General features: G+C 38.3%; 1 protein-coding gene and 1 long non-coding RNA gene across 8 annotated transcripts in view; one reads left to right on the forward strand and one right to left on the reverse strand.

The window, feature by feature from the left end:
* The first annotated feature begins 2527 nt into the window (after nucleotides 1-2527).
* LOC123512053 lies at nucleotides 2528-4510 on the forward strand. Its single transcript, XR_006677017.1, has 2 exons — nucleotides 2528-3246; nucleotides 3720-4510. It is a non-coding gene; the product is annotated as an uncharacterized LOC123512053 (long non-coding RNA).
* A 76-nt stretch (nucleotides 4511-4586) lies between these two features.
* Nucleotides 4587-23447, reverse strand: part of LOC123512049 (calcium/calmodulin-dependent 3',5'-cyclic nucleotide phosphodiesterase 1-like) — a 509263-nt gene continuing 490402 nt past the window's right edge. For all 7 annotated transcript variants that reach the window (XM_045268216.1, XM_045268214.1, XM_045268212.1 and 4 more), the window contains 10 exons: nucleotides 22157-22300; nucleotides 21330-21438; nucleotides 13103-13219; nucleotides 12001-12141; nucleotides 11440-11609; nucleotides 10681-10842; nucleotides 9797-9999; nucleotides 9182-9298; nucleotides 8589-8711; nucleotides 4587-7981 (listed from right to left, as the gene is read on the reverse strand). In XM_045268216.1, coding sequence (XP_045124151.1) covers nucleotides 7824-7981; nucleotides 8589-8711; nucleotides 9182-9298; nucleotides 9797-9999; nucleotides 10681-10842; nucleotides 11440-11609; nucleotides 12001-12141; nucleotides 13103-13219; nucleotides 21330-21438; nucleotides 22157-22300 — 1444 coding nt within the window. In that variant the 3' untranslated portion in view covers nucleotides 4587-7823. The remainder of the gene's footprint in view (nucleotides 7982-8588; nucleotides 8712-9181; nucleotides 9299-9796; nucleotides 10000-10680; nucleotides 10843-11439; nucleotides 11610-12000; nucleotides 12142-13102; nucleotides 13220-21329; nucleotides 21439-22156; nucleotides 22301-23447) is intronic.

The following is a 23447-nucleotide window of genomic DNA, read 5'->3' on the forward strand; positions in this document are numbered from 1 at the left end:
AACAAGCAAGACTCAGACTCACTACTGAGGTTTAACACGCTGAGCACAGTGGATGGGAGTGAGCCAGGCTGCTCCACTCCAAACTGTCACTTTACCAACACTTGAAAAACAATCAAGTTATAAAATAAAAACTGCACACACACAAAGTACCTAATTATGTACAAGTATATTAGAAAATTCATCTGTGGTTACGCCAGCCTACCCGCCTCCGCTCCTCCCTCATTAAATGATGTCGCGAGGCAGGAGCGGGAGCAGAGAAGGCAAGACTCGGTACCTCCAGACAAACTCTATAAAGCTAAACACAGGAAGCAACAAATGAACCAACTTGGTGTTTCCTTTGTTCCTGATAAAGAATAGGAGTACATTCTGTATATCTAAAGTTTGCCATCACACACTAAGCAAATGCAGACAAGATATTCTATGACTTGCAAAAGATGCTATAGTATTCTTGATATCTCTTCTATGTATGTACGATACGTTTGCACGTCGTAATATGTAAGTACGTCACTTCATTTACTTCAGTCAGTTAAATAAATATGTACACGTATCCAACCTCTTAAAAAAAAAAGATAAAAAAATACATAAAACAAAACATGTAATTCATTAAAAAAAAAAAAAAAAAAAAAAAAAGACTTTCTGAATGTCCTCTTTACTTAATGATTGGTATTATATACATCATGATCTATTATACTTCTCCAAACATCTTTTTCCTTTGCAATTTCTAAGAACAGTGTCATATGCAATAATGCTTACTCAAAAAAATATTGAAGACCCTATACTATCACAGCATTAACGCGCTACAACAGTAAAACCTCTCTACTTCATTTTCATCAACGCCGAACTCCAAAAAAGGAAGAAGGGAACAGAAAAAAAAAAAAAAAAAAAAAAAAAAATAGAGTAATCAGAATTTGTGAGATCCTCGGTACATAGTGTTACTTGAGTTCTGGGACTGTACCATAGTGTACCCTCATCCTATCCAGCAGACAGTGGGAGTCAGGGATTCACGGGAGTAAGCATGAGTAAAGTTCTGCAGTGCTTAAAAAAAAAAAAAAAAAAAAAAAAAAACGTACTAATAGGTAGATAATATAAGGAGTAACTACGATATTTTCCAGTGAATGCGACACAAATTTGCTTTATAGAACGTTATATACTGAAACACACTTATCCAATGCGCACACACACACACACACACACACACACACACACACACACACACACACACAGGCATTCTCACATACTAATTCATACTGTGACTATACATTGAAGTTTAAGAGTTGTATTAACCTACCATTAGAGAATTTAAACCCAGCTTGTGTTGTCTCGTCTCCAACAAATACCTACTTTGACCCAACTAAAAGTCACATGTACAGTGCCATTCTTACTACAAAGTTCCAATGTATCTATATCAATGTTCTTAAAAAAACTATTGACAAAAAAATGGACTAAAAATATACATACATACATAATCTCTTTCTGTATGCCTACCAGCTACTTAAACACACACACACACACACGACTGAGGTTGGAATATGGAGTAATGGTGTGGTTTTCTTATTAAAGGAGAAGCATGAAAATCAATTAGTATGGGCAAAAGGATGATTGGCTGTGAACATTATACCACACATGTACAATAGATAATGAGAAGAAAACAGGAATTGTGTTAATAATAATGTGACCACAAAGTACTTTCACTATCTTGTATTCTCTAGCAAACCATTCCCATCACTGCTTATCAAATGCATCAAGCTTTCAATTTTAACTCCCTTCAGTGAACAGTGCGTAAAAAAACATTTATATTATGTTCTGTCGCTGAGTGTCTCCATAAATGATATACTGGTTCCTAAATTACTGCTTCCGTTCCTATATGTATTTTTTTTTTTTTCTGTACACAGTAAATGCACTCTATCCGTGATGTTCAAGTTTGTGAAAGCTTAGTGATGTCTGCCAGTTGTTTTAACATATTGGATGTGGCTGTTGTTAATTGTTTCATCATGCATTATAATTTTGTTTGGTGTTCTTACTCTCTCATGGGATTTATTGCATTGGTTTTTTTTTCCAATAAATCAAATGGTGTAATTCTGACGCTGTGAGAGACCTATTCATCAATTGTCTCATAATCCTGTTTAATTAATTTTATATTATGGGATTAACACGAACAATATTTTCTTCAGTAAATTGCATGCTGACTCGATGAAAGTTGAGAATGATCCCTGTAATGCATAAAGTAGCAATTAAATCTAAATTTACTGTAACTTTTAACAAAATAGACAATGAAAAAAAAAGTGTTGATGAATTTGCATGTCCTTGAAAGTTTGCTCTTCACACTATCATCATCAACTAACTTCCACAATGAAATCAGAGCTGCAATTTCTCCTGGAAACTAAAACCTTCCACAAATCAAAGGAGTACCCTCATTTTTAGGCAATAACCATCATATGCAATGTATCATAAATTGTTGGCTCAAAGTTGAATGTGAACACAAAGGCTTGGATAAATGCCACATGGCGCGGACACAGCACAACAGCACTGCGCCTCCAGCACCAGCGCCGCACTGCTCCACTCCCTCCGCCCGCCGCCGCCGTCCCACACCCACTGTACACAACTACCGGCTACACGAGCAGCTCTACAATACACAGACACACAACACTACACGATGACATAAAAAGGGATTACGTATTATGGCTAAAATTATGATATGCCACTGAAAGCAACACAGACACATGCGTATAAGCAAATCTCTACACGTCTGTCTGTCTGCGTGTCCAAGAGGTTAATGCATATGCAGGGTACATCTAATACAACAATAGTACTGGAACGTTGATATCTTTTTGTGCCTTATGTTGTGCTTCACTTATCCACCGTGTGGTGGTCTGAGTGGCCGGCAGCGCTGCGCTGAGCGTGGAGGGGGGGAAGCGACCCACAGGCTTACTCCTCACACTCTTGTGATGCAAGTTGTGTGTGGATCTTGTTCATCTCACATTGGTGAGTGTGTGTCTATCACTGCATTCACTTCTTCAGAAATGATAGCTGCTGACCAGGCTGTGCTCTAAATCATGTTTCTGTGTGCCATGAAAGAAGAGAAAATATTCGTGATTGTTTAATTTTTGCAAGCAATTTTTATCTAACTTTTGGTCATGTGCACACAACATGTAATGCTGAACCCAGGGCAGGACAAGCCAGGGAATCACGCCCCACCACTCAGCCACTCAGACATGTGCTGTTTGGACACCCAGAGAGACAAGGCTGGTAATGTCTTATGTTTTATACTATATTATATGTGTGTGCAACTGTGCACGCACGCACGCACGCGCGCGCGCGCACACACACACACACACACACACACACACACACACACACACACACACACACACACATATATATATATATATATATATATATATATATATATATATATATATATATATATATATATATATATATACATATATATATTTATGTGTATATGTATATAATATGTATATAAGCCAGGTATTGTAACAATGGATGGAATCCTGAATATTATGAAAATGTGCTACGCTTACAAGGGAAAATTTACCACGGATGTCAGCATTTTTAGGTACATAACTGTGACATTTCACATCCAATTTAATTAATGACTGGGATTAACTAATACTTTTCCAATGACAAACATTACAACATTATGATATAGTCCACACAGCTATAAGATCTGTAAAGTAACCGCAGTGTCTGGGCGGCAGGGAGTGGGCGAGGTGCGTGGGAGCGCCGGTGCTCGGGGCGACGTTAAACAAATCAGTGAGAGAGAACAGCGTCGACGGTGAACATTCGGTAAGAGACACATGTGACATTGCAGCCGGTGTAGTAGGTGCCTATAATGCCTGCGCCACCTCATAAGAAACACGGAAAATAAGTCGTTACCCGAAAGAAACGCCAGGACGCAGCTCTCGCCACGTCCTGCGGGATTCAAAGTAAGAGCCGTGTGCAGACGTGTCAGGACTGCCGTGATCCTTCTGGTAACTGAGGAGGAAACATAGGCACACAGTAGTCCCCCAACCACTGTGTCAAGCAACCAGGAGCGACAGGGAGGCTGGCCAGGCACTACAACAGACTGGTGCTCCGAGGAAGTCACTAAACAGTCAGGGCAATGTACTTAGGAAATTATTGTGATGCTTGGAATCATGTTGGTGTTATTTGTATTTGTTACCATTCTGCTCTGTCACTGTTAACTTGTACCCATTACTTCATGCAAATTCATCAAAAAAGTAATATGCAAAACTTAATTTCTGTTATTGTTTTAATATGAAATTATTTTGTGCAATTACTGTAATTTTCATCATTAATTCATGGAAATTCATGAAAGAACTAAAATTATGATGTATATTCCATTTATATCATGTTATTTTGTGCAATTGTGGTAACTTGTATCCAAAAATTGATGTTAATTGATTAAGGAAAGTATGCCAAAATGTTTATATTGCAGTCAGTCATCCATATCACCACTGTAACAAAATAAAATCATAAAAGCTTCAAAGATTCCATTAATGCTTCTTCCTGTATTACAGTAGATCTATTTTACTCTCATTTCTTTCCTCTTGTATTGTATTTCCCACACACAATAAAGAACACCACATTTCTTCACTACCACCACTCCACATTTCATGCCGTCAGTGTTGCTTGACATCAAATCTTCCATGCACTCTTTCACCACATTTCCATTTATTCTCCTCATACACCAGACATCTCTCTCACTATTCACTTCAATTAAACAATAGATTATTGGACCTCTGACTTGATTTAATTTCCAAGTAACCTTTGCAAATAAGAACTTCAAACGTCTACTTATAGTTCTCCCTTTCTACTCTTTCAAGATGTTACTACTGCCTTTCTTTGACTAAGCTCTCTCTAAAGGGTCTCATATGCCATCATAACTGCACAGGAATCAAACAAGTTACTTCAATTCTTTCATTAGCTACATCTTTCTTTAATATTTATTGAGGTGCTTTTCTAGTGTGGTTTTCATAATTTTTGTATGATGGCTGACTGGTGTAATAATTTGAGCTTATATGCTATGGGATCTGTGTTTGAAGGCACAGATTGTTACTTCATGTAGAGAGTAAATGAATGTTCAGAAAGAGTTAACATTATTAGTACATCTGTCTGCATGGTTATACTGTGAAGCACTCGCTGGAAAATGTCTCAGGAACTTGTTGACAAAATGGCTAAAAAGAGCAGTAACACACACACAGATTCACTGGATATTGCACAATGAAACTGCAAGAGTAATAATAATAAAACATTAAACCTAAGAAATACATCAGTGGAACACTTAATTATATTTTGTCACCCACTTTGGTATTAGTTTTTTTTTCCACTACCCAGACTGTGCTTGACACATGAGGTAGTTTACACACACACACACACACACACACACACACACACACACACACACACACACACACACACACACACACACACACACACACACACACACACACATCCTGGACTAATCACCACACCACACTCACACAAACAAGGAGTAACACAAGTATGCTAAAAAGGAACAACATCAATGGAGTAAGTAAGTGATACAAACATGAACGCTTCAAAGGAACAACACCATAAGTGACATGAACCATTGCAATTGTTACCTAGGGATGAGTCTGAGGTGGATACACACAAACAAGAAGCTTTCACTGCCCCGCCTTGGTCACTGTCTGGTGGCCGGTCAAGGCGGGGCGGCGACCTCCTCCAAGAAGGAATGTCTGCCGTGCCACAAGAAGGGAACCCTCAGTCCTGGTGCTGACAAATACCCGCTTTCCCACAGTACCACACACAGCTGATCAGCCGAGAGCATAAATGTTATGCCAGATTTACTACTTCAACCAGCTGCAACTGTAACTTACTTCAACAAGTCTACACTATCTACTGTGATTCAGAATTCAGTAAGAAATTAAATATTTTTGCCATTCTTAGCCCTCCCCCTCCCTCCCCATTGTATACATATATATATATAAGTGCATTTTTGAAGGTGTATAGCTGCTTACTTGGTCAAACTTAAATTATTTGCTTCAATGTTTAAGAAGATCAATTTTAGAAATCTATACTAAGCCAGAAAGCATGTTCTTATTCTTAACCTTTCCTAAACTATATTGCCTTATTTCTATTCTTCCTCTTTGTAGATGAATAACAACATAACTTTTTCGACACTTGTTTTTCCAATGCTTTTTAAATGACAACATAGCACCTAATATTTTTTTCATAATTTGATGCACTTATCACTACCTACTACAAGATATCCAATATATATCTCAAATTAAGTACAATTCCTACATAAAAGAACCCAATTTTCAATGTATTATAGAATGCACAAATGGTCCAGCACACATAATGAGTATGATGTTCAGCCTGATAATGCATGTAACATTTTCACTATACGTACATCATTATAGTGAGTCGGACGAGCGTTGGTTCAAATTGGTGTTTAACATGAGATACTTCAGTGGCTGTTAATTTTCCATATAGTTAGTCAGTACTTTCCAGTGTTTCTCTGTATCAAATTACTGACCACACACAAACTGAATGTCTGACAAGATATCTTAGAGAAGGATAAACAATAATTTGAGCCCAACACTTGCCCGCCTTTCACATCATCCTACACACATGTTAGCTATGATAATTAAGTTTGTAATGTGCCTGAACACAAGAACAAAGAGTATCACAATTTAGCAAAGTATCAGTAATACATACATTGCCTCTAATCTGTCCTTCCCACCTGCCAAATCATTACCGCTTTATGTAACCCTTCCACTGCGACATCAACAGTTCACTGCACTAAAGGCAAGGTACAAAATCTTCACAAGCATCCACAAAACAGAAAAAAGAATGGAAATAATAGATTTTCCAGTATCTTGCCAGTAGAATTCCTAGAGGCTGCTGGAAAACTAAAAACAAACTTTTCAGAGTGGTTTGTGAGGAAGAGAATCAAGACACCATGAGTCATAAAGCAGTGAAAGGGTTAACAGACTTATTTTCCCGGCACAGTCAATACAGAAATGACTGAAACCATCAATACATAATTCCTCAACATTTGGAGTCACAAGCAACACTTCCAGCACCAATCCGCACAAGTGAATTTTGCGAGGAAAAGTAAATTTGTACCCGGAGAGGCAGGTGTGGCCCCTGACCCTACCATGACCCTGGCTGACCCTCACTTGTGGTAGGTCACTTAATGCAAAGTGTACAAACAAGAGACTGACGAGAGATAAGTGCATACCTACGTCCTCTACTTCTAGTGATAACAGATTGTGCTGCCTCCACAGTGTAGAGTTGATAGAAATGTTTGCGCCTGGCTACAGTAAATGGCATCTATTGTAAGACCTACAGCTGAAGATCATTGAACAGTAGATAGATACATGAAGGAGTGTGAGATATGAAGCCTTTGAAAATTATTACTCTTGAAAAATTTCCATCACAGTCAAGTTTTCTTTATTCAGATCACAATGTGAGAATGTTGACATGATGAGTTAGTAGTCTTGCGATTCAAACTGGCTATCATTTTTATCTTTTATATATTTGTTTTTTTTTTTGTTATTTTGTGATTCAGCGTCACACTTTGTCTCGTGAGATTTTAACTACAAGCTGCAAATGAACACCAAAATCTACAAAGTGTCTCTGTAATACTCCCGGGAGCAGTTACCTTAATACTAGACACCTTTCAAAACAAACAATAACAAACAATCACTTGGAATCCGTACAAAGCTGAGACAAAGAAAAGATGACAAACACTGCGGTATAATAATATTAAGTTTGTATTTTCAGAGACTTCAGGTCAAGCCTTCAGACATTTACTCACCATTCTCCTCATTACTTGCCTCACCCTTTGCCCCTTCCCCCTCCTCTTCCTCAATGGTGTCCTCAGGGCTGTCCCCTTCCCCTTCCCCCTCTCCAGACTCGCCGTTCACCTTCTCGTTCCTGAGGGCCATCTCGGCACGGATCTCAGCATCTGGGGAGGTAAGGCAGGGCTCACAATGATGACAACAATGGTTAATGTTTCAAATCACATCTTACTTCTTTATTTCATTCCATACCTACTTGATGAAGCAATAATTTTCCCAAAACTGTATTAACAAGACAGTAGAGAGAGAGAGAGAGAGAGAGAGAGAGAGAGAGAGAGAGAGAGAGAGAGAGAGAGAGAGAGAGAGAGAGAGAGAGAGAGAGAGAGAGAGAGAGAGAGAGAGAGAGAGAGAGAGAGAGAGAGAGAGAGAGAGAGAGAGAGAGAGAGAGAGAGAGAGAGAGAGAGAGAGAGAGAGAGAGAGAGAGAGAGAGAGAGAGAGAGAGAGAGAGAGAGAGAGAGAGAGAGGTATGGGGATCGAGGAGGAAGAGAGGAAGAAGGCAGGCCTATGATACATGTCAGAAGCAACTTTAGCCAATGACGGCTGCCATGCACAAAGAGGACAGATGTCACTTTTGTTAAAAATATAGGTGGAAACTGGTTCATCAAGTATATGGAGCCAACTGTACGTGCTGAAAAGAATAAACTTATATTTATTTGTATTCTTTGATATGGATTTGTTTTGGCCAAGGTAGAGTAGTGGTAATTGACAGGTCACCTTTCATGGCTCGTTCCTTCCAGCGGGCCTTGTTGGCGGCCAGACAGTCCTGCCAGGGCCGCCGCACCTCCACGCCCACCACTCCCCCAGGGCGCACTGGCCGCTTGATGGGGCCGCCTGGCTCTGCAAGGGCAGCTACAATGAGCAAGGCATGGTGCTATTCTTAGACTATCATTGCCCTTCTTCCTTCGGGTCTGTGTCTGTTACTCTTATTTTGTCTCCAGTCCTGGTGGCTCATGAGTGGCTCAGCTAAGTAATGCTTCAAGCTGTAACATGCATTTCTAACAAGGATGAAAAAAAGGTTCACAATTTATGAGAACCATGTCTCTTGAAATGTTATACTACATTAAAAAATTCACATATGAAGATCAAGGACAGATTTCATATAACTTCCATTCAACATTTTCATTAATTTTCTGAATGAATTTTTTTTTGACATTTTTATCTATAAATGTAAATTTTGCATTTATGTATCAGAGCTAAAGACAAAATAAGTCCATCAGTACCTAAAACAAAGAATCAGACTGACTATTTCTACTTTACAATATGGCATTAGAAAGCACGGTAATGGTGTGGTGTGTGGTGGCACTCACCATTGTGTGGCTCCTCAGCGATGGTTGGTGTGGACGGTGGCACGGACAGCGCTGCCACCTTGTCCAGCAGGTCGCCACACACACCCAGACTCGGGTCAACGATGAAGTCAATGAAACCTTAAAGGAAAATTGCTTTCTTGATGAACACTTTTCCATATAACACATACATAAAATGAATTTTACATTTAGGAACTGTATTTGGGAACTTTTCAGAATAATCACTATATTTTTTAATAATTAAGAGGTTAGTACAATATAATTCTGTATTCCTAAACACAATTTTTCATAATATCTACACAGATGAGGATTATATTTTATTATGTTATTTTGTGGGGAAAAAAAAAAAAAAAAAAAAAAACTTTAAGGGGAACTAAAGATTAACTCTCCCACTGTGCTAGACAATAATTTGCAGCACTGAAAGCAATGCATGGAAATTCATAAGCCTCTACAAGAAAGAAGAGGATAAAAAGAACAAATTTTGTGAGAGGTGGCGGCTATGGAACAGGAAAAGATGTGTGAGAGTGATTAGTAATTAACCACTGTGGTGTCAGACAGCAGTGACAGTGACAGTGAGAACTGAGGTGCTTCACAGGAGGGAAGGAAGGAGCCACTCACCAATCTGACTCTCGGCCACCAGGGTGTTGTTGCGGTCACACAGGGGGGAGTAGGGCAGGCCGAGCTCCCTCTCCTTGTCACCCTGCCGGAAGAACTCCTCCAGCAGCTGAGTGGTCCAGCGCTCATGCAACACCCAGTTTTTGCTTGGGTGGGAGATATCACAACAGTGCAGGACGAGGGACAGGGCCTTGGATTTGTCCAGGCTGTGAACCAAGCCAAGTGTCAGCAAAGTCTTGCATTAGTTGTTGTGTTTCAATCCAGTCACTAGTAACAGGATTCTATCTTGATGTATTATTCTAATCTAAACACATTTACATATTTTAAGTTAAAGACAAAAAAGTAATGGAAAGTTTAACTCTTCATTCTAATAAAAAGTAGTTAAATAACACCAAATGTAAAGCAAGAAATCTTTGCAACTTTTCAAGAAACAAGGGGATGAGAAAGAATAGATTTAGCAATTTGTACCTAGTTTGAAGATTGGAGATGGGTGTAGAACAAATAAAAATGTCTCACAGTGATTGGTGGTTAAGGAAAGCTGTGCCAAATAACAGTGAGGTGTTTTTTTTAGGTTATCAGCTTTCACAGTACAGAACAGTTTGGCAACTAATAACACTAATTCTTATGGGAAAATAATGCCTCATCTTTCTGAGCAATTAAAGAAAACATACTTGAAAATGGTGGTTATCTTATCATAAAAATAAAACATACAAATACTAATCAATAAATACACAAATATAAAAAAAGGAAACTGACCGACAACTCAAAGAACAATTTCCCTTCATCCACACAATACTCTCCAAAAATACACGAATATAAAAAAAAGGAAACTGACCCACAACTCAAAGAACAACTCCCCTTCACCCACACAACACTCCCCGACCCACCTGGTGTCCTGCAGTGCCAACATTGCCTTCATGGCCTTGATCTGCTGGAAGTGGGAGGACATGTCTGTGGCCAGCACCATCTCAATCACCAAGCTGCGGAACTCCCTGTACTCCTCCCGTGACAGGTTCACCAGGACGTTGTGTTCCTCAGCGCGCAGCAGCCTGGGGGTGGTGATGGTGCAATGGTGAGTGTTGGTCTGAGGCTTGTATTCTCAAACACTTCTGTGCTTTGCCTTCACTATTTCAAAAGGCTTTATTTAAGTCTATCCAAGTTTTTGAAGGTGTTTTTATGATTCTAGAGGCAGTGACAAGATTTCTACATTATTAACTGGAAAAACACTCTTGAAAACCCCACTACAAGAAGAAGAAGAAGAAGAAGAAGAAGAAGAAGAAGAAGAAGAAGAAGAAGAAGAAGAAGAAGAAGACGAAGAAGAAAACACACGGACCAAGGTAAAAATATAAATAAAAAGGAAAAGAGAACAAAAAGAAAGAGTAAAACACCAAGACAGACAAAAAGAAAGAAAAGGAATGAAATGAAAATAAAATAAAAAACACAAAATAACATGACGAGAGAAGAAAAGAGAGAGAGAGAGAGAGAGAGAGAGAGAGAGAGAGAGAGAGAGAGAGAGAGAGAGAGAGAGAGAGAGAGAGAGAGAGAGAGAGAGAGAGAGAGAGAGAGAGAGAGAAAAAAAAAAAAAAAAAAAAAAAAAAAAAAGGCAAGTACATCAACATCGATATCATTCAGTGCCATTGCCATACCTGAAGGCGGCACAGATATGGTGGTTCTCCAACACGGCCCGGTCATTGTAAAGGATGGCCGTCTCAGAGCCTGACATGACGTGGAAATTGTTGGTGGTGCCGGTGTGCTCAAAGTCGTGGATGAGCGCTGCGACCAGAGTGGCGAGGATCTCAACGTCATTCAGCCAGTTCTAGGGGTGAGATTACGCTAGGTTAGGTTTTCTTGGGGAAGGAGAGTGAGTTAGGTTAGGTTATTCTGAGGTGATTAGATTCCTTCCTTACTCTGGCATACTTTTTTGAGGAAATTAGATTCTTTCCTTGCTCCAACATACTTTTTTGAGATTAAATTCCTTCCTTCCTTACTTCAACATACTTTTTGAGATTTGGTTCCTTCCTCACTCTAACATACTTTTTGAGATTTGGTTCTTCCTTACTTCAACATACTTTTTGTGGAGAATAAGTTCCTTCTTTACTCCGACATACTTTTTTGCGTAGATTAGGTTCCTTCCTCCCTCCTTACTCTAACACACTCAATAATATTCCCGCATGTACACATCCTCCTCTCCCTGTCTCTGTCCCTACCATGAGGCCAGTCTGGGAGAGCATGTAGTGCATGGTCTGAAGCACGTCAGCCGCATGCACGTTGTTGTGGTACGGGTTCTTGTACTTGCAGTAGCCGTTCTCAACCTGCGTCAGGAAGGTCTCCAGTGTGGCAGGCGGCATCTGGGGCAGGTGGACAGTGTGGTGAGGAAGTGGTGGTTTGATGCTCCCTCTCAGTTTGGAATGTTTCAATGCTATATGAAAGACCAAAACTAATGCATGAAGTTTGATGCTGCATTTTCTGACAAGTTTAAAGATTGGAATATTACCAGCAAAACTAATGCATGAAGTCTTTATAAGTATATCTATGAAACAAGGGGGTTAAAAGACTTGATTTTGCATTTTCTGACAAGTTTAAAGATTAGAACATTACCAGGAAAAGTAATGCAAGAAATCTTTATAAATGTATCTCTATTAATCAAGGGGATTAAAAAGAGCTGATTTCACATTTTCTGATTGGAGGTGACTGTGACACAAGTAAAGATGTCTCAGAATGGTTAGTTATTAGGAAAAGGTGTACAAATAGCAGTTAAGGCTTAATAAAGAGCAGGTAGTTAAATGTAATGTGGTGTACAGTATAGTAGGGATGACAATGGTATAAAGGACTCTAGATGATTATTATTAGAACTAGTAATACAAGATAGACAGACAGATTCATGTAAATAGTACTATGTATAGATATGTGAAGAAAAGTAATGGTATGATAGAGTATATAATGTGGAAAAGAAAAATATCTATACTACATCATCACCACCACCACTAACAATACTGGACATAAACTTCTACAAAACTACCACTGTGGTACCACAACTACACTTATTACTACTTTAACTACAGCACCTACCACTACTACTACTTCTACTACAGTAACTACTACCAACACTACTGCACCTACTACTTCGACTATAGCAACTACCACCACCACTACTGCACCTACCAACCACTTCTACTGCAACAACTACATACCACCATCATAACTACACCTACTACTACCACTTCTAGTACAGTGACTACCACCACCACAAATACATCTACTACTTCTACTACAGTATATGAAGTAACACCACAAGACCACAACACTCACCTTGAACTTGTGCAGGAGACCATAGCGGTTGAGGAGCTCGTAGGCGAGGCACCTGAGGGGAGTGTTGGCGCTGGCCTCTTGTAGCCGCCACACATCAAAGTTCCATTCATCCACACTCTGGGAAGGAAATGCTCTGTAACTTTGGGTCTCTGCACAAAGGAAAGGATGTAACAAGACTGGCAAGCATTCCTCTGTTGGTGGTAGGTGACAGCTGCTCAGAATTGTTAGAACCAGAGTGCTTTTTACTTTTAAACAAAATCTTGAAGGTGAAAAAAAGGGAATGGAAAGGAATGTAGAAAAACTGTGGAGAGATGATATAGGGAGGAAAAGTGATAAAAAAATAAAGGTGGAAGAACATGGAGAGATGGAATGAGGGGTAAATAAATGAGAAATCAAGGGGAAGTGGTAAAAGGAAGGGATTAGAAGGTAGAAAAAACTGTGGAGAGATGAAATAGGGAGAAAATTAATGAACGAAGGAAGAAGAGACATGAAGAGTTGAAATTAATAAATAAATGAGAAACCAAAGGAAAATGGTAAATGGAAAAAAATAGCAAGATAGAAAGAAACTGTAGGGAAACTATTTAAGGGAGAAAAAAAAAACAATGAAAAGCATGAGAGGACAGTAAAAAGCAACACACCTTAATACAGTGACAGTAAATGAGTAAACACAAGGCAGGAGGAAGAGAAGGAGGAGGAGGAGAAACACAAGAGGAAACATGAGCTTAACAAGTGGGCAAGGAAGAGATTACAAGGGGAGGCAAAGGGGAGGGAACAGAAGCAAGAAGTGGAGAATGAAGAGAAGCAGCAAGGAAGAGAAGAGGAAGAAATGTGAGGCCAGGCGAGTAGGCGGTGAGAGAGAGGCAATAAAAAGGCACAAATTCCTCTCCAGAGTATCCTGCTGCCTTTAAACTGTGAGGAACGAGGCAGCAGAGCACCACCGGGGAGAAATGTCAGGTATCTTAGCCCTTCACAGCTCTCTGCATGACTACTTTCCTGCCTCCTGATAACACTGTAGCATGGAGTAAGCCTTGACTGTATTAGTGTAGCAGAACTCCAAGGTATGTGATTAGGGTTGGATGAGAAGCATGAAGACGGAGAAGGATGAAAAAAGGGTGTGGAGGGAAAGAGGAAAAATAAGTGTACTCTTGATTCCATAATAAATGAGAGGTATGAGGATGGATGGGGAAGGATGAGAAGGGGATGTGGAAGGGGAGATGAAAATAATAATAATAAATGAAAAATATGAGGATGAATGGGGGAGGATGAGAAGGGAGTGTGGAAGGGGAGAGGAAAAACAATACAACTAAATGAAAAGTATGAGGATGGGGAAGGATGAGAAGGGGGATGTGAATGTGGAGAGGAAAAATAAGCATGTTTCTGATTCTGTGATAAATAAGCCTGCATGTTAATTAAACCAGAGTGACATGTAGCTAAGCTTGTATGAAGTAATTGTTCTATTGCAGGTACAGAACTGTATCTATAACACATGTGGGTGGAAATAAGTAAAATATAATGCAAGAACAATATTCCTGCTCACTGATTAAACCTAAGTGACATGTAACTCTTTATCAATGATTTAGAAAGTTGTATGAAGTAATTGTTATATTCTAGGTAAAGTACTGTATCTACAACCCATGTGGGTGGAAATAAGTGGAGTATAATGCAAGAACAACATTCCTGATCACTAATCAAACCCCAGTGGCATGTAAATTTCCTGTAGACATGTCAAGAAGTGGTTGTATGAAGTAACTGTTATATTGCAGGTACAGTACTATATCTGTAACACACGTGGGTGGAAATAGGTAGAGTACGAACAACATTCCTCCTCACTAATTAAATCCAAGTGACGTGTAACTCTCTTTGTGAATGTTTTAGAGCTTGTATGAAGTAATTGTTATATTGCAGGTGCAGAGCTATATCTATAAGACATGTACGTGGAAATATGTAGAGTATAATACAAGAACAACTTTTCTGCTCACTTATTAAACCCCAGTGACATGAACTCCCTGTAAACATGTCAAGGAGAGGTTGTATGAAATAGTTAGTATTTTGTTAGCATATTCTTAACAAATGTTGGTGGAAATAAATATGACACAAGAAAAAATGTTAATCATCAAAGGAACAAGTGTGACCTTTAAGCCTCAGAGGAAACTTTAAAGGAAGGTTGTATAAAACAACTAACATTTTGTATATAAATTCTCAACACTCGCTGATGAAAAATGAACGTACAAATAAGAACATCAGTCTCCATTGAATAGACAAGTGTGGCTTTTGAGTTCCTTGAAAATTTTATAAAGGCTACAACTGCATAAAACATTTGACATTCTTGTGTGAAAATTTCCAACACATGATGGTGAAAATAAAGCAAGCAAATCTAAATCACCAGGAGGGGTTTAAATAAATATACAAAATAGGCTATTCTGTTTTAAATTCACCAACACATACTTTGGAAACCATACTTTTTATGTACGAGAGGAAACTGGCAAAAAAAAAAAAATAAATAAATAAATAAATATATATATATATATATAAAAAAAAAAAAAAAAAAAAAAATAAAAAAAAAATAAAATAAAATAAATAAATAAATAAATGAAAAAAATAAAACAAAAGATTAAAAAAATAAATATATAACCAATAAATAAACAAATAAAATAAATAAAATAAAGATAAATAAAAAAATAAAAAAATAAATGAATAAATAAATAAATAAAACGCCCACTAAATTGCCAGTTTTCTTAAAGATCAATAGTTAAAGAAAAATAAATAAATAAATAAACACGTGGTAACTGCGAGTCCTTAATTATCAGCATCGCTACACACAATACTTTCAACACAGCGATGCCAACAAATCCAACACAAATAAAACAAGGGAATCTGAACCACACGTTTTTGAAGCAAGTCTTATTAGTTTCCTTGCCTGCACACATCGTACATTGACCAATATTTGAGATTCACTGTATTATTCAAGTGCGCACGCTGGCAGGAGGAAGGGAGAGCAGCAGGAAGTGACGGAAAGGAGGTTTGTTCTAGAGGTCAAGCCTAGTGAGAAAATTGTTGGTTCTGGTTCTAAAGACAGTGAGGTTTATTTTTCTAACTTGTTATTGAGTGTTGGTCGTTGCTACTTCACACACACACACACACACACACACACACACACACACACACACATCTTGAAGTTCTTTTACTTTTCATACAGTTCGTCTATTTATTGTCCTAGTCGCTCCATTAATTTCAGTAGGATGGATTTACAAAGCGTATTTATTTTGTTTTTATAAAAATATGAAGAAGTACTTATAAATCTTGTTATCACTACTTTTGTATACTAAACTAATTATACAGCGAGACAGTAGATACAACAAACTATTCAAGCCTAGCCTTTCTTTATGAACTTTCAACTACAGAGGATACAAGATTGAGATAGACAGCAGAAAGACTTCACATCCCACTACAAAGACAGCAAAGCACCCTTCACCTTTCCTGACAATAGATAGCATACAACAACACTATGCCCGGTCTTTCTTTTTCAACTAGAGAGGATACAAGACCAAGATGGACAGCAGAAAGACATCATATTCATACTACAAAGACAGCAAAAACACTCTACACCTTTCCTGACAATAGATACAACAAAACTATGCCCAGTCTTTATGAACCATTTTGAACCAGAGAGGATACAAGACCGAGATGGACAGCAGAAAGACTTCGATCCTACTACAAAGAGAGCAAAACATCCTTCAACTTTCCTGACAATAGATACAACAAAACTATGTCCAGTCTTCATGAACCTGAGGGAAGGCAAGAACGAGGTGGACAGCAGAAAGACATCACATCTATACTACATACACCTTAAATCACACAGAACAGCTCGCATACTCTCTACATTTTAGTTACCAATTAGTAAAGAAAATAAGAAATGTGGTCATCCAAAATCTTTATTCTATTACTTTCCTGAATTGTCTTATGTTATCTTTGTCCAAATTCTTCACTCTTCACCATTTGTATCTTTTAATCCCTTCTGTACCATGACACGTTTTCATATTCATTCTGCTTACTATTTGATGATTTTATACAGCTTCAGAAACTTATGGGAGGGATTAAAACCACTAGTGAAGACTCTGGCAGTTAATTTTGACCTCTATACACCCTTCCTAATGTCAATAAAAAAACGTCTAATCATACCTAAAGCTCAAGGTAAAAATGCGTCCCAGTACTGAAGGAGTTAAGTTTAGTTCAGTTCATAACACAGCAACATTCTTCACCTTTTCTCACAAATCAATGTTACTCACACACTAATTCTATAAAAAAAAAGTGGCAATCACCGTACGACAAATTTCGTATATTTTTCTTTTGTTTTTTTCTTTAAGTCTTTTTTCCGTGTCTTTCTCTAATTATCTTTCTTTTCTTTTTTTCTTTTCCTTCACATACCCTCATTCCTCCACTAACTCAACCTTTTCTATCTTCTATCGTTTATTTTCACCATATAGTTCATCTCATTCTCCCTCTCACGTCTCTGTTTACTCTTCCTTCATTTCTCCTGTACCTACCACCCCTGTTCCTTCTGACTCACTGACACTCATCTTAGTCTCTCACCTCACTCACAATATCTCCAAACAACAAACTTTTCAAGCCTAATCTGAGTAATCTTCCTTCACGGGGCAGGGGGCGGCATTAGAAGAGCAGCAGGGAAGGACAATTTAGTTCCCCACCACACAGATAATACCATTCACCTTTCCTGATAAAATTTCCGTCATTCACCCTGTAATTTCACGATTTTAAAAAGAAGCCAGATTTTTTTTTCTTTGATGCTTTAGAGATATTAGTCTAGATTGAGATGACCAGCGGGAGTGAAAAGGAAGCAAAACACACATGGAGTTAACATAGCAGGGGGGTTCCGAGCCAACCTTCTAGTTAAAATACGGAAGAAAATAAAAGAAACCCGTGATCAAAATGCTATAGAGAATCAAGTCTTTTATTAATCCGATTCCAAGCCTCTCTTTCTCTCTCATAACTCCTTCCGTCGATCAAAAAGGTATAGAGAATCAAGTCCTTTTATTAATCAGGTTCCAACTCTTTTTCTTTCTTAACTCCATCTAAACCCACAAAAACTCTTCGCATTACCATTATACGTCTATTCAGGGGCAAAAAGAGGCTCAATTACGTGGGATGGAGTAAAGTGTAGCGAGGGAATGGTGGTGGAAAGGGAGAGGTATCCATCTATCCCACTTATCATTGCACCAAAGGAAGATCAATTTCAAGGATGATTTTTCTTAAGTTTGAATTTTTGTATAGTTTTGTTTTTATTTACGTTGCGTGCTTGTTATTTGTTTGTGAGTTTAGTTGAGTTTTTTTTTTATTGTTTTGTCCGATTCTTCGTTTTCTTGTTATTATTGTTCCCTTTCCTTTTCCTGTTAATAATTCTACTTTTCTTCCTCCTTTTTCCACCTTCGTACTAATCTATTTCAAATTTCCTCTTTTACTATCACTTACTTTCTTTCTTCCCTCTAATATTACTACTATTTTTTCTCTTCTTTTTATTACTATTTCACCCTATCCTCTTCTATTACTGCTTCTCTTCCCACCCTCCCTCTTCTCCTTCCTCCTCTACTTCATGATCACTTTTTTTTTTTTCTTGTGCCCTTTTTGTTCTGTTCCTCGTTTTCCTTCCCATTCTTTTTCTATTTTTCTTTGTAATCATGTTTTCTCCATTTCTTCTAGTATTTCTTCTTTGCGTTCGTTTTTTATTCTTGTTCCTCCTCCTCTTACGTATTTTCTTCTGCTTTCCTTACTTTTCTTCGTATTATTGTTCTTCATCTCATTATTTCTACCAGTTTCTTGATCTTGTTCTTTTGCATGCTAGTAATTACTCTCGTCTTAATTCTCCTCTCTTCTATAATTCTCTTGAGTATTTTCTTCTACTTTCTTCCCTTTTCTTCTTTGTATTATTGTTCTTCATCTCATTTTCCACTAGTGTCTTTATCTTCTTGTTCCTTTATGCCCTGGTATTTACTCCTGTTCTTTATCTCTCCCTCCCTCTCTTCTATCTTCACCCTCTACACTTCTCTTACTTATTTTCTTCTACTTTCCTCCCTTTTCTTCGTACTCCTGTTCATCATCTCATCTTCTACTAGTTTCTTTGTCTTCTCCTTTTGTCTCACGGTGTTTACTCTCTTAATTCCCTCCCTTTCTTCTACCTTTACCTTCTACCACCACCACCACCACCACCCCCCTTCTTTCTGGCGCTCTGACGTAAGCAGAGAACAAGGAGTCACGCTGACATTCTTAATCCCACTCAAGGTCGTCTTTCGTGTGTACATCATGTCCGACTTGGAGTATATTTAGCCTCTCTCTCTCTTTCTCTCTCTAAGACTTCCAAGGCACGGTATTAAGATATGTTTAGAAAGTGCGGAGGACGACGATGAGGAGGAGGAGGAGGAGGAGGAGGAGGAGGAGGAGGAGGAGGAGGAGGAGGAGGAGGAGGAGGAGGAGGAGGAGGAGAAGAAGAAGAAGAAGAAGAAGAAGAAGAAGAAGAAGAAGAAGAAGAAGAAGAAGAAGAAGAAGAAGAAGAAGAAGAAGAAGAAGAAGAAGAATATTGATAATTATGGTATCTAAAGCAAAATAAAAGAAGGAACAGCAGAGAGAGAGAGAGAGAGAGAGAGAGAGAGAGAGAGAGAGAGAGAGAGAGAGAGAGAGAGAGAGAGAGAGAGAGAGAGAGAGAGAGAGAGAGAAACTATGTACGAGAAAAAAAAAATAAATAAATAAAAACATGGGAAACAAAACTGCGAACCCAATTCCTTTCCTGTCACAAAGAAAAAGAAAAGAAAAACAAACAAACAAGAAACAGGAAACAACAAGCAAAACTGAAAAAGAAAAAGGCAAAATGGCAACACTAATATTTCCCAAGGCTTGAGTTGATCACAGTTCTGGCAAAAGTTGACTCAAAAAGCTTCACTACAACACTTTTTCCAAGATTCTTGCAGGAAGTGTTTCATAAGTTGCTCCCAGCAGCGTGCCTCAAGGGCGAGAAGAGGAGGAGGAGGAGGAGGAGGAGGAGGAGGAGGAGGAGGAGAAGGAGAAGGAGAAGGAGAAGGAGAAGGAGGAGGAGAAGGAGGAGGAGGAGGAGAAAAGGAAAAGGAAAAGGAAAAGGAAAAGGAAAAGGAAAAGGAAAAGGAGGAGGAAATATCCGTTTATCATCAAAGCCATACGAATAAACCAAGTATAAAAATAATAATAATAATAATAATAATGATAATGATAATAAACAGAAAAAGAACCAACGTCTAAGTAAAACAATGATAAAAATGATAAAAAACAACAACAAATATTCAACATCACAACTACAAGGAAATAAACTTAAAAAGAACCACTACCTAAGCAAAAGTCAAGTCAGTATTCCCGTCCAACATTCCCGTTTCCTCCTCTGACCTTCCTTTGTCTGCGTGAGGTGGTCGCTTCAACGAATCTTCAACCAACACACTGAGTCGTCAAGCTCGTGAAGCACCGACTCTCTGCACGCAACTCTGAACCTTTCTCTCTTTATTACAGCAGCGCGCGTGTCATTACTATCTTTTGATTTAGTGAGGAAAATACTAGTGGTTACATGTTCTTTCTTTCTACCTGAACGAGTTTCCTCACGAATACAGCTCTTTCTGCATCTTACTAGTAATGATTCCACTGCAGGTTAAAAAGATATCTAATTCTAAAACTTCTACTTCGCAATAGGTTAAAGTAAAAATCATCGTCTTTTCTTGTTTCTTTTCTATAAATTCTAAGCTAGTCATCTTTAAAACTCTTTATCAACCTATTAAAAGCCGTATTTTCATCAATTCTTCCTATACTTCACTGCTTCTTTTTAGCAAGCAAAATTTAAGAGGATTTTCGCGTTAAAAACGTCCTTCAAACCTATCAACCTATTATGATAACACTGTATTATAAGTAACTACGATATCATCTTCCTTTCCACAAACTAACTGACTAACACTTTTTTAAACGTTTCGGCATTTCATCTATAACACTTTCAGCAAAAATGTAATGGAATGGATGTTGAAGTTTTTAAGTACTGCTATAACTGTACTGGACTCAAATGATTGTTTAACATGGAATCTGTGTTAAAAATAAAGAAAAGGGGGGAAAAATATAAGCACTTATGACAATCTGCACAATAATCTGAAACACCTATGAATACATTGTTCTTTGTAGAATACGGGTTTATCAGAGAATAATTACTGACCTTCAGGATGCGGGTGACCTCTGGGGGAAGCTGCAGGAAGGTGGCCGAGGAAAGGCGTCTGTAGATCCGTTCCACGAAGATACCCGCGCGGATTGCATTGGCCACGGACCTGCAGGGAAGAGGGTGTAGAAAACAAAATGAAGAAAACAGAGTCGGGTATTAGGGAAATAAAAATAACCCTAGCCTATTCATTACTTTCTCGGCAAATTATGTTCTCAATTCGTGATCTATACAATGGCATCAGTACCAGAATTAATGAGCGAATGAATCAAATCTAACTTTAACCTAACCTTGACTACTTTTTGAAGGATGTTATGAAAATTATTGGGGTTTTCAATTGGTAGCGTGTAAAGCATGTTCCTTAAGTCGTCATTTTATAATCTGAGCCTTATAACCCCCTTGAAAATTCCAGTAACTCGAAGATGGAACTCGTTTTGGACACTCTAAACCTTGGCGTCCCGTAACAGAGAACCTGCAGAAACAATCAGCCACATAACATCTTGAAAATTTCGATGAACTCAGTAGGACTCGTTTTGAACTCTACACCTTGAAACACACAGTAACATTGCTTCAAAAGCTCTTGAAAATCCCAGTAACTCGTCTCGTCTTAGACACTAACTTAAACCTTGGCTTATCGTAACAGAGCACAAATGCTGTAACAATTAATAACACAACTTAAAAATCCCAGAAACTCAAAAGTGTGACTGTTTTGGACACTCACCTAAACCTTGGCTTAACGTACACACAGCACAAATACAGTAACAATTAGCTACACAACTTGAAAATCCATGAACTCAAAAGTACGACAAATTTTTTTGGAGACTCACCTAAACCTTGGCTTCTCGTCCGTCTTTCTGCGTGAGGTGTTGAGCTGACGCGTGAAGGTTGAGGCCAGCCACTCCCTCACCTCCTGCGGCACCGCATCGGGCTCCACCTCAGACAACTCGTCCTCCTCGTCTCCCACATGGCGCCTGTTTGGAGACGACACACACGTACCGTCACTACTTGGCTCCTTCCTCCCAGCCCGCCACGGATCTGTTGTCTAGGTGCTACTCAAGGTACTCTGCTGTCGCCGCCATGTCTTGTTGCTCCTGAACCTCTGGTGGCGGCTCTCAGAAGCTTGCTATAAACATGACGGCGTTCCCCAGGGCGAGAACGCGTCAAAAAATATCCTAACTTTGTAATTAATCCCGTGAAATAGCGAGAAAAAAAGAGAACAGATAGAAAGGAGAAAATAAGATACATTTTAAAGATCTGATTTGGAAATACAAGAAATAAACGAAGAAAGAAAGAAAGAAAAACCTATAAAAGTAAAGTTATATCATGTCCTAACTTTCTACAGGTACCTAAGTCCCAAAGAAAAGATGTTAGTTAATAAAAGTAAATTGCTCCCTAGAACAGCTTAAAAAAAAGAAGGAAAAATAAGGTGTAATGGATCTCAAAACTGGGTGAAATACTGAAAGAAACGAAAAAAAAAAAGATTTAAATACTATCCTAATCCCAAAACAACAAATAAAAAGCCACAAAGGAATAAAAGAAGGATTAGCATGAACTCACAAAAATAAAAAAATAAAATAAAAGCAAAAAGCCTAACAGCAACTAACTTAAAAATAGTATACCAAAACAATAATTTCAGATATACTCTATTTACAATGAACTAATTATCCTTTTTATCTTTATTTTTTTTTACTTTTTTTTTGGCATATTCTCTCGTAAAACTAGATACACTAACTACGATGGGTGGAGGAGGAAGTATGTATATAGACCTTTCACTATTACGGGGAGCGGCTACTAGTTAGAAGGGGACAAGTAGGCTACGCACACGAAGGGAGGGAACTTACTGCGAGTCATCTGATCGAGTTATACAAGGAAAAAAAACTTCTTGGTAATTCTGTAACCAGGTTTTGCATGTGGATGACTCTCTCTCTCTCTCTCTCTCTCTCTCTCTCTCTCTCTCTACGACAAATAAAGTCTCGTTTTAACACTTTTAATCTTACAAGCAAAAAATGACATCCCATATACTCTCATTACTCCATTCAATTACTCTTACAAAAACCAAGTGAATGAAGAAATGAAAAGAAAGAGAATACAAAAAGAAAAAAAAAATGATGAACCACT

Source organism: Portunus trituberculatus, chromosome 32 (assembly GCF_017591435.1).
Source record: "Portunus trituberculatus isolate SZX2019 chromosome 32, ASM1759143v1, whole genome shotgun sequence".
Classification (NCBI taxonomy): Eukaryota; Metazoa; Arthropoda; class Malacostraca; order Decapoda; family Portunidae; genus Portunus; species Portunus trituberculatus.